This window comes from Amblyomma americanum, chromosome 3 (assembly GCF_052857255.1).
Source record: "Amblyomma americanum isolate KBUSLIRL-KWMA chromosome 3, ASM5285725v1, whole genome shotgun sequence".
NCBI classification, from domain to species: Eukaryota; Metazoa; Arthropoda; class Arachnida; order Ixodida; family Ixodidae; genus Amblyomma; species Amblyomma americanum.
The window spans coordinates 191,774,315-191,788,469 of record NC_135499.1 but is presented as its reverse complement, the minus strand read 5'-3'; the positions used below and the strand labels follow the sequence as shown (position 1 = coordinate 191,788,469).

Genomic DNA, 14,155 nt, shown 5'->3' with positions numbered 1-14,155 from the left:
CCAAGAGAAGGCAGGTGTAGCAGGGGGCGGCAGAAGGGTAGGTGGGCGGAAGAAGGTTAAGTCGGCGGAAAAAGTTCGCGCGGATACGGTGGATGCAGCTGGCAAAGGACAGGGTTAATTGGAGAGACATGGGAGAGGCCTTTGCCCTGCAGTGGGAGTAGTCAGGCTGATGATGATGATGATGAACAAGAACCGCAGCTGCAAACAGTACAAGCTGTCTGTCCATGAGAAGGTGAAGCGTTTGACCAATTGCGGGTGGTGGATAGCGTCTTCATCGTCGTCCTCCTTGCCTGTCCGCAGCGGCAAACTGACCACAGCTGCGATGCTCGCGCCAGCAACAGTGGGGCGCGCCGGAGCGCCCCCTGCCGTCTGGGCGTGGGCCGAGGAAAGGCCGGACGCCTCGATGGATCCGCCGGCCTGCGCGCCGAAATTCGCCCTCAGTGTCCCGTCTGCTGGTGGTCCTCAACCACCACGGCCAGCCAGACGATGAAGGGCACCTGAGCGCCGCTGTCCACGCATTTGGCCTCTGGCAGCACAGCGAATCAGGTACGCATCGCCGCCGTGTCCGAGCTGTGCTCGGGAGCTGTCATTGCCGCCTCAGCATTATTTGCTGGTTATGACGCTACTACGTGCACACGCCGCGCTGGGTGAGTGGTTAGGGCGCTCCGTTGCTGAGTTTGAGGTCGGCAACTCTGCCCACGTCCACCGTCGCTGTTTATGTTGCTAGTCCTACGCGAGAGCATCTCTGTGGGAGCGAAGTGGTAGAGCGGTAGCTGATCTCAGTTGCTTGCCACTGGCTAATGTATCCCACAGCACATCGTTTGGCGCTTCTTACACAGTGTCACAAGCAAGCTGGTGTGACAACTGTAGACCTCCCGCGCTTTCGTTAATGCATTTGTTGTTCAACGCATGCGTAAGGGTGACTGACAATGTAATAACCAGAAAATGTCGAAATAACGTAGTGCACACAATGACCTGCCGAGACCCCCTGACATCTGCGATCTCGGACGCTGAAACTGCTGCGTTTGAAACGTGCTAAACGGCGAATGTGCAGTCAGTGCATTCGGATTTGTCAGTATGGCGAGTATTGGTACTAGCACTTGAAATATTGCTTAGCAAAAAACTGAAGGTATACTGAGGTATTTGCATATAACTCCACACTGCAGATGCCCATGCATTGAACATTGTAGCGAAGCTCCTGTAGCTTTCCAGTGTGTCAGCGGGACCTAGACTAGAGACAGCATTGGAGACAAAGATCGGTCAGTTTTAACGAGAAGTGCCTTAGGGAACCATCAAGGCAACCTGCTTCTGCTGCGCGTCTGGCGCGTCTTCTGCTTCGCCACTCAGAATCCCGCCACTGGCAGGCTTGGTTGCACGTTCACAAACTCATCATCAATAAATGTGGTGAAAGGTCAAGCCTACATCGACCTTCCCTGTGGAAGGGAAGGGCTTTCATTGTTTATCGTCATCATTGTCATCGTACATGCTCTCCCACCACTGATGGCGTTGCCATACGAGCTCGGGTGTGCTGTGTGCGGGTGGCGCCGCTCACCAGCGGTGGTCCTCGCAGGCTCGTTGGGCTCCCGTGCCGCGCTCCAGCAGAGGTCTCTGAGCGGCGACACGAGCGGCGGCGCCGGGCAGCAGAGCGGGGGCACACCCGAGTCGCCCACGCCCGCCCCGTGGCAGAGAGTCGCCGGGGAGCGCAGACGCCGGCGTGGCTGGCCCCGCGGAGCTCGCTCGTGCTGCACGGCTGCGGGGAACAGCGGGTACGGACGTCAGCACTTTTGCCGCCACGCGCGCACACACCGTGCTTCGCGGCCGAGACCCGTTTTTAGCGAGTTCGCTTTCACTGAGGTTGGACCTCGTCTACACACAAACTAACCAGGTTGAAGCTCACGTGTGCAATAGGGAGACTTAGCATACCGGAGACGCACTAGCGGAGACGTATGCCGTTGGTCTCACGTACGGCAGCTGCTCCTGCGCAGTGGCGAGTGCGCGGCCGGGTTAGACCAGTGCGCGTGCGCGACAGGCGTACGTAAAACGGGGATACGTGTCCGCTATGCTAAACGTCTCTAATGACAAAAAGCAGCCACACCACATCATAGCGTGCGCACTGTTCACATGACCCAGGCTAGGTTATCCGTGCGATCAAGGCGAGCTTGGAAGGAGAGAAAGAAAGCTATGAAGAAGAGGATGGCCTCGAGAAACATATGGGCTGCTAAGGGCCAGCGCATTGGGTGAAACGCGATGGAAAAAGTGGAAAAGGTACCCTACTGAGCCATAGCAAGGATCAGTCTCTATGCTTTATACCTGGACTCTTAGGTGCTAGGCTGGCGGAGTTTATTTGGCGCAGCCGCGGCCGGAGGTTTGGAAAACATATGGTTGCGCTCCTGCAGCTCTTCACAGCGGATCCTCACGTGGCTCTCCGTTGGAAAGGACGAAGGCCTTGCAGCCCTGCCGGACATTCGCTGATAACAGTGCCTGGCAGGATTACACCCTCTGTCTTGCATAGCGGTTACCTGCGCAATGAGCTTCTAGCGCTGGCGTGCCAGCAGTGGTGCAAGAGACGATTGGAGTATAAGGGTGTTTGTCGTAAAGTGTCTTTAGGGGGCTTAATTTAGACCCGTTGTAGTCTGGCAGAAGAGGCAACACGAACGGGCTGAAGGTTTGTCGGTGTTCTACGCACCGGTTGTGACATGGTGAGCCTGTGATATGATTTCGCAGTCGCTCCTGTCTTCTGCTTCGCTGAGCCACGAGATGTCATTTACGGCAGCACAGACCACAACTGTGGTACGGGCGAAAGCTGAAGCTCACAGCGACCGTACCTACTCTTCTTGGAATTCGTAAGGATGGACGGGCAGAGGGCTTACGCTTTCTGGGGTCATTCATCTGTCATTCATCTCGTCCAGCCGTAACCGACGGCGTGGGCAAACATCTGTTGAAATCCATCCTGCTGCGCATCCGAACGCCGCCATTTTGAGCTCTGTCACCTTTACCTGGATGACCTTCCAGGAATGGAAATGTACGAGCTTCGGCAAATCTGACACGCATGCGTTCGTGAGTGCTAACACAGGGGAAGCTGCGCGAGGCGTCTACGATGGGCGTAGGCCCGCTGTCACCGCGAGTAGTGCACAAGGCCTTTCGGGGCCCCGAGGAGGGGGCCAGTCGCAGACAAGGCAATTCGCGACGCTTGGTTCGGCGCCAGGACAGGACGTCAAGGCGGTGATGGATGGCTGACGTCGAAGCTGCACCGCGCCCGCTGGGCTTCGTTTCCACCTCTACGGACGTGTCTCCAGCGTAGGGGGAACAGTGGGGGGGCTGTGTAGTAAAACGCTACGCTTCGCTGCTCCGCCGTAATTATTCACGTTACGATTTGAGAGGCTCGTCTTCGACCGCGAGTTGCGGTAAACAGCGGAGGACTCGAGCTATAGTTTCAGTGTAGTGATGACACTGTCCTCAATAGCAGGCTGTAGCGGTAAACGGAAATGGCTCAGCAGTCGCTAAACTGCAAAACACGAAGACCAAGGCAAGGTTTGACCGCTTTCATGGTCCCGAGTTCGACAGTAATTTGCGCAATGTATTTAATCTAGGAACACCCAAAGACTTTAGAGGCATGCGCAAAGAACCCAGAAAATGACCTGAAATTGCAGACGAGTTGCCTATTTCTACACTGAGCTCAGCGGTGATAAGTATCGCGCCATTCCTACTAGAAAACACAAATTCCGCTTTAGGAAGCCATATAACTTATTTCAGTGCACTGGCGAGAGGGCCCTGCAATTGAAATAGCTGACGATTAAGGTTGCTGAACGCAACAAGACTTTGATGTCACATGATGGGCCCAGCTTTCGCCATCCTAGTCTTCGTCTCTAATTTTCAAGCATTCTTTTCACTTTCTCGAAGATTCATCTCAGCCCGAGCATTAAATTGCGCTTGTTTACTGTGTATTTGTGCCGTGTTTAAATATTGATATTTTGGGTGCATTCTTGAAGCTGAACTATGAAAATCAGCATGGGTCGTTTTTCACTTGGCAAATAAGTTTTGGTATTGTAGTTTGGTGGTAGTTTCCGTCTAGGACGGTATTTTTGCAAAAGAGCTCGTGTGAAATCTTCCTAATGGTTCATAACTGGTCAGAAGATAAATTCGTGGTCTGTGGGGATGAGTGCGCGCGTGCTTCCTGATATTGCTAGGCAAGACACGAACTAGCTACCTGACTGCAATTCTTGACGATGAAATAAATTTTTAACAAATACTGGAATGTTCCTCTGAAGAGGATTACTATTGTCGGCGCACTTTGCTGTGCTCTCACCATTTGTGCAGTTTCTTAAACCGGCGGGAGGCAAACTGCGACAGATGCTCTAGTGGTCTTGGCGAATATAATTGCTTTTAATATTAAAAGTCAATTTCTTCAAGCTAGGTTTCGTGTTCTAAATTTACGCGGCATCGGCCAGCGATGTGCACCGGCCGCCCTATTCCCAATTCACCGCGTTTTAGAGGGGGCGACGTTCTAGAGCGAAAGAGAATTGCACAAACAAGTGGAGGTTTTGTCAGCGGTCGTCAGCCGCGTCTTCAAGCTGGGGACACTGACCCCCCGCGCACGCTCGTTACGCGGCGGTAGGCGCGAGGCGCCGTGCCGCGCTGCGCGCGGAGACAGGTCCTGAGCTGTGACGCGACTTGCGCAGGTGCTTGCGATGGCGGCCGCCCGCAGCAAGTCGGCCGAGGCGTCGCCCGACGCAGGCCCCGCCCCTGGGCTGGCCGCCAGCCGAGGCCCGACGACGCCACTGCGCATGCTCAAGAGGACGGTGATGCTGGAGACTGTCAGCAAGTCTGTCACTGAGCGCAAGGAGAGCACGAAGCAAGTCACGGACCAGGCGACGGGCGTCGAGCGACGTCGCGACTCACACATCGAATCCAGCACCACCGAGGAGGTGCGCAGCAAGCGGCAAGAGGAGACGGTCGAGTCGTACGACAGCGGGCCGCTGCCCGCGGCATCGCAGCCGACGTCCGTGGCATCGCAGCCGGCGCCCGCGGCTTCACAGCCGACGCTCAGCTCTCGCCCTCCTGTCTCGGCCGTAGTAACCTCGGTGCCTGACGTTGCGGAGACGCCGTCGCGCAAGTCCCCCTCGAAGCACCCGGTCGCCATCCGCGTTCAGGACGAGCACGAGGCGGACGACAGCGCGTCTGAAGCTCCTCCGGCGCCCGCACCCCTTCCGGCAGGTAGTATTCCCGGCGTTTCCATCCTGAGAACTGCCTCGAACGAAGACCTCGAGCGGAAGCACGCTCACAAGCTCGAGTTCCAGGCGGAGCCTGAGAAGGAGGAACCGGAGTACCAGCGCGCCCCCCTGGTGAAGCCGCCCGCGGACTTGGCCTTGCGGGCCGCCGCTGCGAGCAGCGTCAAAGGGGACGACGACGAGGAGGAGCCGGCAGAGCCGCCGCCGTCCCGCTTCAACATGAGGCGCAAGGACTCCATCGCCGTGGCCAAGCTGCGCATGCTCCGCCAGCAGGAGGGCGGCAGCAGCGAGGAGGAGCCCGAGGAAGAACAGCCCGAGCCGCATTCGCCGGGCTCGCCGGACAAGAAGCATCCGGTGTTCCGGCCGCCGACCGTCATCAGCATTGTGCCTGAGCAGGCCGAGGAGGCCTCGGCCTCGGAGGCGCCCGAAAGCGTCGAGCCCAAGGGTGCCTCCGGTGGCGGCGCCTCCGCCAAGCCGTTGATCAACTTTGCGTCAGCACCGGTGGCGCCGGGCGAGCAGCAGACTGTGACTGAAAGCAGCACGCACGTCGACAAGCAAGTGACGTCGTCCGAGAAGGAGGAGGTGAAGACGTACGCCAACGAGATCGTCACCAACAAGAGCACGGACGAGGTCATCAAGCAGACCAAATCCGAAGTGATCAATGAGACTAGCCAGCTGCCTTCGACGGCTGTCGTTCCCCGTGAAGCTTCGGCAGCTACCATCGTCGCTACGGTCGTTGACGACGTGTCAGCCAACGTCAAGACACCCATGGACGACCGCTCCAAGCACTCGCTGTAGATCTCGTCGGTCTCCGGACAGCGCTTCTCCAGTATAGAAGCATGTCCGCGTCTGTCAATTCCAGGACGTGTCGCGTCGTCTGCAGAGGGCTGTCCTGACCACCACGCTGACGCCTTTGAGTCATCTGCGGCGTGGTTACTGCGTCGGCTACTTTTGAGTATAGGATTTACCAACGCCAATAGCGTCTGTGCACAGCGGCGACTAAAATTCGCTCCTTGCGGGCGGCGGATCTACATACGTGTGCGATTGCCGACTTGTGTACGCTGTGCAAGTGGCTACAAGAGTGGGCGGTGTACACGATGCCTGCGCCTCGAGCCGTTACACGGAGAGGTGCCCTTGATAGGATCACGAGCTCCGCGTGCAGCACTGTGGATCCAAATTTCTGGTGCGCAAGCGACGTAGCTGCAGTCTGTCGGGGTACGTGCCTTCTCCCCGATAAGAGCGTCGCTTACGCAGAGACGCGATGCAGCATTCCGTTCGTGAAAGCAAGACCGATCTTGCGTCGCTCAGCTCACTTGGATGACACCCGTGACGCGTATGGCAAGGAAGGAAGCATTACTACCACCATGGTGTGAAGGGGCCAGCCTCCCAGAAATCAGAAGAAACAAAAGAGAAACGATAGCTTCTGAGTTTGCCAAGATGCAATTGGAGAGATGTGCTCTTTTTTTTTTTAGTTTACACAAAAAGTATTTCTCAGATTTTGTAACGGAAGTGTGGCTGATTTTTCTTGAAGCGCTGTTTGCAATGCCGTGAAATGTAATTCAACTTGTTCTGTGACAGTGCGAGTAAGGTATTTTAGTAAAATGGAGACCGACTCCATTGGCGGGTGCCTTTTACACTGCGTTTGAGAACTAGGCGATGTCGGTGTGCTCAGAAAACGTTTGTCTTCAGCGAATGTTATGCAGAATATGCAACAGAAAGGCTACATATTTCATCTTGCATCCAAGGAGCTGACTTCTCACCAATAATTTTTTTGTTTAGTCTCGGTGTGCAATAGATGAAACAAACGAAAAAAAAAAACGTTCCTAGTGTGTCGTCGTATCATGTTCCCGTATGACGGGTAGTCTGTCAAATTTCATGCTCAATTTTTGACTTCTCCAGTTGCCAGTGACACTTGCCTTTGGGGACAGTGTTCGGGACAAGTGCTCGAGTATGTCAGCCTGCGCCTGGATTAGTCTTGGTGCTGCGCGTGCTTTGATCATTATAGGATGCAGCCAGAGCGTTCCGTATGGGCTTTCAATCCTTATCTCAGGAAAAGGTTAAGGCACAATTCGGCGACTAGTGCTCCTAGCTGCCTTCGCGTTCTTTCAGGATTCGTAACGGGCTGCTAGATGCGCCAGCGGGTGACGCGGTGAAAAATGAAGCTTTCGATGTCAAGCTCCCCTTTGCGGATATTGATACGCGGCTTTCTGCATGTGCGGTTACAGCATCGCCGTGTGTGGTATTTGCTATTGTTAGGCATCGAATTACATCTCAAGCTGCCAGAAGCCTATAATATAGTCGGATACAACTCAAGAACGTTGCGTCTTCTCCCGTCAAAGGACCCCCCTTTCCAGCCAATGTCATCGGCCGCAGGGAGGGCCCTATCCCTCTTTATCTGCCACACTCTGCACTGTCACGCTAACAGGCTCATGAGAATCGGCCGACGACATTGGCTGGAAAGGGGTCATTTGTCGGGGAAAAGCCGCCTCGTTCTTGAGTTGTATCCGACTATGGTGCCAATGAAACGCTTTGTGCTTATCACGAAGGCATCTGGCCGGCTTTTACGCATGTTCTCGAAGAGCGTGGCGTTCCCACCATTTAGCCTTGAGGTGAGCTTTCACTGATAAGCCGCCGCGGTAGCTCAGTGGTTATGGGACTTGGCTCTTGACCAGAAAGACGCGGGTTTGATCCTTGCTTTGGGATGTTAAACCCCCATAAACCTTTCTCTGGATCAGTAGCTAAATGGTTATTGCACCGGAGAAATGAATTGCTGACTAGCGCAAGACAATCGCGTAAGCCTTGCATGGTGTTCTCTAGGCATCTGTGACGTAGGAAAGCCGCTGCAGACTGAGCATGCGCTGAACCATTTGACGTCGTTATTGGCGTCAAGACGAAGTTTTCCGCGCTGCAGGCGGTGCTGACCGTAGCTGCTGCTTATGGTGCGCTCTCGGAAATGCGCACAGTGAACGTGAACATGATCGCTATCGCGTCGGCCGACTAACACTAGTAATTTTTCCCTGGTGTGACGATCACTTAATCTCCGAGAATAAGTTGCGGTGAAGAAGACAGACTGTGGGGCTACTATGTTCATATATTTTGGCCTGCTTGAAAATTTGACCTGTAGTTAAGCGGTTTGGCCGAGTAGGTAAAGTGATCATCTTCATATTGTCTGAGTGCACTACTCGTGACTCCCGCGTTGTGCCATGCAGCGAGGCGTGCACCGACTGCTATGAGCAAATCACAGAGGACATAGGCAAGAAAATCAGCGAACCCGTGCCTGGCACTGGGCTGTTCAAGTAGTTCTCATGGGGTAAGTCAGTGTATATTAATGCGATGGCATTAAGGCTTCCATCGTCGGCGGCGGCATAGTGAGCAAAACAGCGGATGGCCGAAACTGCCACCAAGGTCACACGACCTTGTGACGTCATCTCAAACCTTCCCACCGTGGCAGACGGGGAAACCTGCTCACTGAACCGTGAGCAAACTGCCCACCGTGGCAGCTGTTAATGATTGGTCGCAAGAGGTTGCTCCGGAAAGAGCAACCTCGTTCTCACAAGCCCCATCGGTGGCTGGGTTTGAAACAGCCACCTGTCGAGGCTGTTTCGCATCACTTGACCGCTGCACTAAATATATACTGCGCCATGAGTGGTATGAGGACTCCCACCGATTTATTATTGTAAGTACAGAATGAAAAATTCCTCATATATGGTCATTTACCTATTAACGCTACCTCCAGTTCTTCTCCGTAGACTCTTCCTCTGCGAGTCAGCAGTTCTTTACGTTAACGGGCTCTACATGCCACACTAACCTTACCTTAATGGCGTAGCCGGGCGAACAACATATGCTTTAATGTCTGCGATTTGGGCAAAAAAGTCAGTTGCCAGTCAGCGCTTGTGTTGCGTGTTCTTTCCTGCGTCTGTCCTGTTTTCCCGCACTGTTTAACTGTGAATCAGCACTTAGTTCATGACATGAGGGACACTCGTCATAAAATGAGTAGCAGGTTTCGACTGGACACGGTTTTCTTGGGTAGGGTGGGCAGAGGTGCGTTCGCGGTTCCGGTTTAGCGCGCGGGTGGCAAACATTTCGAACCCAGCAGCTGCACTTTCTGAGGGACTGAGAGCAGGTTAAACAGGAATTGTGGCATTTGAAGATGCGTCAGGGGAGAGAGAGAGGGGGGGGAGGGGGCGCGGAGGGTCAGAAAATGCACAAAAACTAAATAAAAAAGAAAAAAAACACTAAGCATGGTTGTGAAAGCAAACGAGGAAATAACAGAGAAAGAAGAGGGCAAAAATAAAAAAGTTGGCAATCGGTTGACACTCCACAATGGAAGAAGGAACGGCCCCCAGGGAGCCAAACGACCGCGCTGCTGTTCGAGAACGGAAATTTCTGCAGCTGACGTCGAGTGCCGCTGCTGCTGCTGCTGCCGCTTCATCGCCTCGACTCTCACGCCGCTTGAGAGAGAAGTAGAAAAAGAGCAGAAGAGAAAGGGAAAGGGGAGGGGGAGGGCGTGAAGAGCAGCTTTCAGCGGGCGCGTTCCTCGCTCAGCCATCGCTGCCGGCTTGCGCTGTCGCACGTACTCTGCAGGATTAGTTGGTGCGGGCTTGGCTTTTAGCGCACTAACGCCCGCCGGTTGGCTCCTCTCGCGGGCTGCCGCTTCGGCGGTCCCTGCCTCGAGTGCGGCGGCGAGCCTGTCCGCTCGCCCATCGGGGGATTTTAAGGAAGCAAGAGAGCAGCGGGAAGCAGCCGCTTATGGCTGGCGTCGTGCACTGCTCTACTCCCGCGTGGGTTCGCCCGTCCCGAGGCGAAAGTGTTCGAGCGCGTCAACTTTGCCGTGGCAAACGGAGTCTACTCTTTTGCATTCACAGAGTTCTGTCGCACAGGTCGCGTGGCGGCTATGACTGGCAATTTGTTGCTATTATCTTTCTGCGATTTGCACAGAAATTAGAGAGCGCCGTGGTTTGATTGAGGAAGTATTCGAGTTACTGACTTGATCAGAAATAATGCATGGTAGGTGGATTGTGGCGGGATATGAAATGCAGGCAGCGATTAACTTATTGTGTATAACAGGAACATAATGTACTCCAAGGGAACGGAATCATGGCACAGGGAGGTAGGTGGTCAGGCGAGGAGAGGAGGCTCTAAAATTTGCGGGGGTAGGGCGGCCACGCGTGGGCCCCTTACCACAGAAGAAAGAAAAAAAAAGACAAGACTAAATCGAAGGTTAACGGGAGTGACCCCTGTCTTGCAATCGACCTTAACTATCCGGTAGTTCTGCTTATTGGGGTAATGGTGGTCATGAAGATGATGATGTGAGTTGGTACATGCACGCAGCTGGGGCTCAGGAGCAAGCGCTCTCGACTCGACCAATTGATCGCGTGTGCACCTGCACTGAGTGCATTTTGTCTTATCTGCTCGAAGGATTCATACTTCGTCACACTATATGCTGTCTACTGGGTAGCAGCTGCTCCTGACCAGAAGCACACACGCGGATGATCCGGAGGAGCACCACTCGAACCCTGCAGGCTGGCTCAAGTATCCCTGCGCCTCCAAGCATGTTTCGCAAACTTCGAAGCCGCGCTGAGCTGACACGTTTTGTACGCTGCCCGTTTGAACAGGATGTGGACTCACATGCCAACTTCTTGATTGCTGTGGTTATGTCTGCATCTCAGCGCACTGTTCAGCTACGTCTGTGGCACGGCCTTGGTGCGGGAGAGGCAGATGCACTTTTTCCTGATGACTGGAGGTGTTAGCCCCGTAATGTACCTGTCAGGCTACTCTAGCTGAGGATAGTCTAAAGCGCCAACTCCAAGGGCCCTTCTTAGGCGTACGCGTTCAGCGTCGGCGCTCTTGGCGTACGCTAAAACAGGTCTGCGCATGCGCACTGCAGGAGACGCCAGCGAGCCTCGGCGAGGCGCCGATATCTGTCCGTGCTAGATATCGGCGTCAGCGCACGGGCGCTCGCGTACGCGTCGGAAGGTTTGGTTTGGTTTATGGGGTTTAACGTCCCAAAGTGACTCAGGCTATGAGAGACGCCGTAGTGAAGGGATCCGAAAATTTCGACCACCTGGGGTTCTAACGTGCACTGACATCGCACAGCACACGGGCCTCTAGAATTTCGCCTCCATCGAAATTCGACCGCCGCGGCCGGGATCGAACCCGGGTCTTTCGGGCCATCAGCCGAGCGCCATAACCACTCAGCCACCGCGGCGGCTTAATCACATAAAAGTGGTGCGCACGCTCATGAACATACAATGCTCTTCACAAAGAACATATGAGTCCTGTGTCCCTGAAGAATCTTAAAAAACCGATCGTCGCTCGCAGTCTTGATGCAACATTTCTCTAAGGTAAAAGTACATTTGTTAGGACGAGTTTAGAATCCACTGCTTAACGATAGCTCAGTCGTCGCCGCTCCACGTGACAACATAAAGCGACAAGTGCGAGCTGCTCTCGGCTAGTCTCGAGATGATGATTACACACAGAAAATAGTTCAACAAGCGTTTTTCCCCCTCTCTTGATGTCCGGAGAGGCCTTGCAATGGGGCGATGTAAACATCCAACTTTTGAGGCTATGAAACCGGTGCAGAGCTATACAAGGACATACTGAAGAAGAAGGCGCAGAAAAAACGAGGACAAGCGAGACAAAGGCGAGCGCTCATCTTTGTCTCGCTTGCCCTCGTTTTTTCCGCGCCAACTTCTTCAGTATGCATATCAACCAACCAGCCCAACTTTCTGCTCTCCTAATTATATACAAAGGCGCTTCAGGCCTGACAGCTAGCTACTTTTTAGGACACTAGCCTTCATGAGGCAGTCATTTAGGTAGAGTGTCTCAGCATAGCTGTGTGCGTTGAGTCCATGAAAAAGGACGCTTCATGGAACAGAGCACAGTTTGTACCTGCATCTCGCGGAGTTTCGTGCTGCCACTGGCACCTCCGAATAAGTGCACGGCAGAACGCATAGTCTGGTACGCAGTTCTAAGGAGATGGTTCACTTCACCTTCTCTTTTTGACTTCCGTATCCCGCTCTCCCTGCTGGGAGACTCGCAGAGCGCTTGGCACGTCTTGAGTTGCTTGGTTTTGTTTCTGCGCGCGCTAGCTCTTGTTTACACCGAGACGGCCGCAAAGTCGCCACCTCGAACCTTCCTTGGCAATTTTTAGCTTTTCGTTAGTTTCTGTGCGCCTCCTCAACGAGGATACGTGGTTCCTCTGAATACAGTAACTGGTCTTCCTGTCTGTCGTATAATCTAGACTTGTCACGTCGAGCTTGATGCGACAAGGCTCTTTTTGAGCAGCTACGGAATCTTAACATTTTAAAGATTTTTGGATACGTTGATGAATTTTCAAATGTATTAGATAAATCGGCTTTTATTGACTATACTGTCAGCACTAGTTCAGACTGTCGGTTAGATTTTAGTGAGCCGGTTGTCTCGCGTATTTTCGGCTCTCTTAATGTACCGCTCACTTATACCTGTGAATTTCTAGAGCAAGACAGCATTAGGTTTATAGGTTTGGGTCTGCGGTTTAAAAAATGTTCACGTGTGTTGGTTGTACGAGCCTAGAGCCAACAAGCCTGCTTTACCGCACATCTCTTCACGCTCAAAGTTGGTAAAGAGAATCGTTGTGCATTCGTTGTGCATGTGCACCTCATGGGAACATGCTATGAAAGAAAGTGTTCAAACGCATGTGACACGTTTGGAGGCGGTGGGCTACCCGAGACATGTTATTGTCTCAGTCGCTGAAAGCCTGCATAGTAGATGGAACGTCTAGTCTCTCATGGCCGACGAACAGACAGCGGAAGATAAGATAAAGAAAAAAGATAAAAAAGGAGACAAAGAAAAGATAGCGGTAGTTCCCTGCCTGCATAAGATCGCTCGCACTCTTAAGAAGGTATGGGAACGTACGGGTGTCAATGTGTTGTTTACGGCGTCTAAAAAGCTTGTTCAAGTTAAGCTGCCCCACGCTAACGCGGGAATCTGACTGCACGATTAAACACTGAGATGCGCACGTTCTCTGCAGCCGGGACGCTGTCTACAAAATTCCACTTTCATGTGGCGGGTATACTTATATCAAACCGGCATATGTTTGAATGTGCGTCTGCAAGAACACGAATTAAATGTCTGTAAAATTGCTACAGACGGCCAACTGGCTCACCATTGTAAAAACATCACGCAAGACCTCCTTGCCGTCCTTTGTACGGAAACAGTATAGCCACCGCAACAGCTTGATTATGGAAATCGTGGAAGCTACCCATGCGTTGAATGCGTAGGACCTCTGTGGCATTATCAAGGAAGAAGCTTGCTTTCATGGCGTAGACGGCACTTGCCAGTGTATATTGTTTTCTCTACGTTATTCTTTCAGTTGCAGATTCGGTTCTGTGTATTACATATGCTCCAAATCCGCAGTGAAAGCTTAGTTGAAATGTCTGGTCCGCGTCTTTCGTGATTCCATGTATGTCTTTTCGGTGTAACGATCTATTCTCGACATGCCCAAGCCTATTAACTTCTCAAAAGCATCCTACCGTCTTGTTCAACGCGGTTTTGCAAGCAAGGGATGTGAATTCTGGCGACTGGAAGCATACCGCATTGTCGCACTAACGCTATGAAATGAATTCTGAACATTGTAGCCTGCGTAGTTCTGCCACGTGATGTTACTACTGGCTTTAAGCAAGATCGATACCGCTAACGTCATAAGTTAGTGATAGTTTCTGTTCTTTTTTTTTGCGTGCCGCACTAACTGCAGGCCAATATCCTCCGCTGATTCGAGCTGCTAGCTGCTTACGCAAGCCTACAAAGGCCTCAGTCAGTAGCGTACTAAACCTACTTATTTTCTGACGATTCGGTCATCATTATAAAATTTTATTCGAACTTTCGGACAACAGCCGTGCAAAGTGAGCCGGCTTTGATCCATCGCGTTTCCAGCCTTAAATTTAACT

General features: G+C 53.0%; 1 protein-coding gene and 1 non-coding gene across 3 annotated transcripts; one reads left to right on the top strand and one right to left on the bottom strand.

Moving 5' to 3' along the window:
* The first annotated feature begins 352 nt into the window (after window positions 1-352).
* LOC144125710 (uncharacterized) lies at window positions 353-6,737 on the top strand. Of its 2 annotated transcripts, none has more exons than XM_077659343.1 (2): window positions 353-546; window positions 4,680-6,737. In XM_077659343.1, the coding sequence occupies exon 2, from the start codon at window positions 4,689-4,691 to the stop codon at window positions 6,024-6,026; it is 1,338 nt and encodes a 445-aa protein (XP_077515469.1). In that variant the 5' UTR covers window positions 353-546; window positions 4,680-4,688; the 3' UTR covers window positions 6,027-6,737. The 2 variants fall into 2 exon arrangements, with proteins under 2 accessions (XP_077515469.1, XP_077515468.1); XM_077659342.1 differs by lacking the exon at window positions 353-546 and adding an exon at window positions 1,684-1,766.
* Window positions 6,738-11,364: 4,627 nt separating this feature from the next.
* Window positions 11,365-11,436, bottom strand: TRNAI-GAU (transfer RNA isoleucine (anticodon GAU)). The gene has a single exon. It is a non-coding gene; the product is annotated as a tRNA-Ile (tRNA).
* Between the last annotated feature and the right edge of the window lie 2,719 nt (window positions 11,437-14,155).

Bases quoted from the DNA above. Each gene is read 5' to 3' on its own strand.
- LOC144125710 (XM_077659343.1), top strand. From the start codon at position 4,689: ATGGCGGCCGCCCGCAGCAAGTCGGCCGAGGCGTCGCCCGACGCAGGC.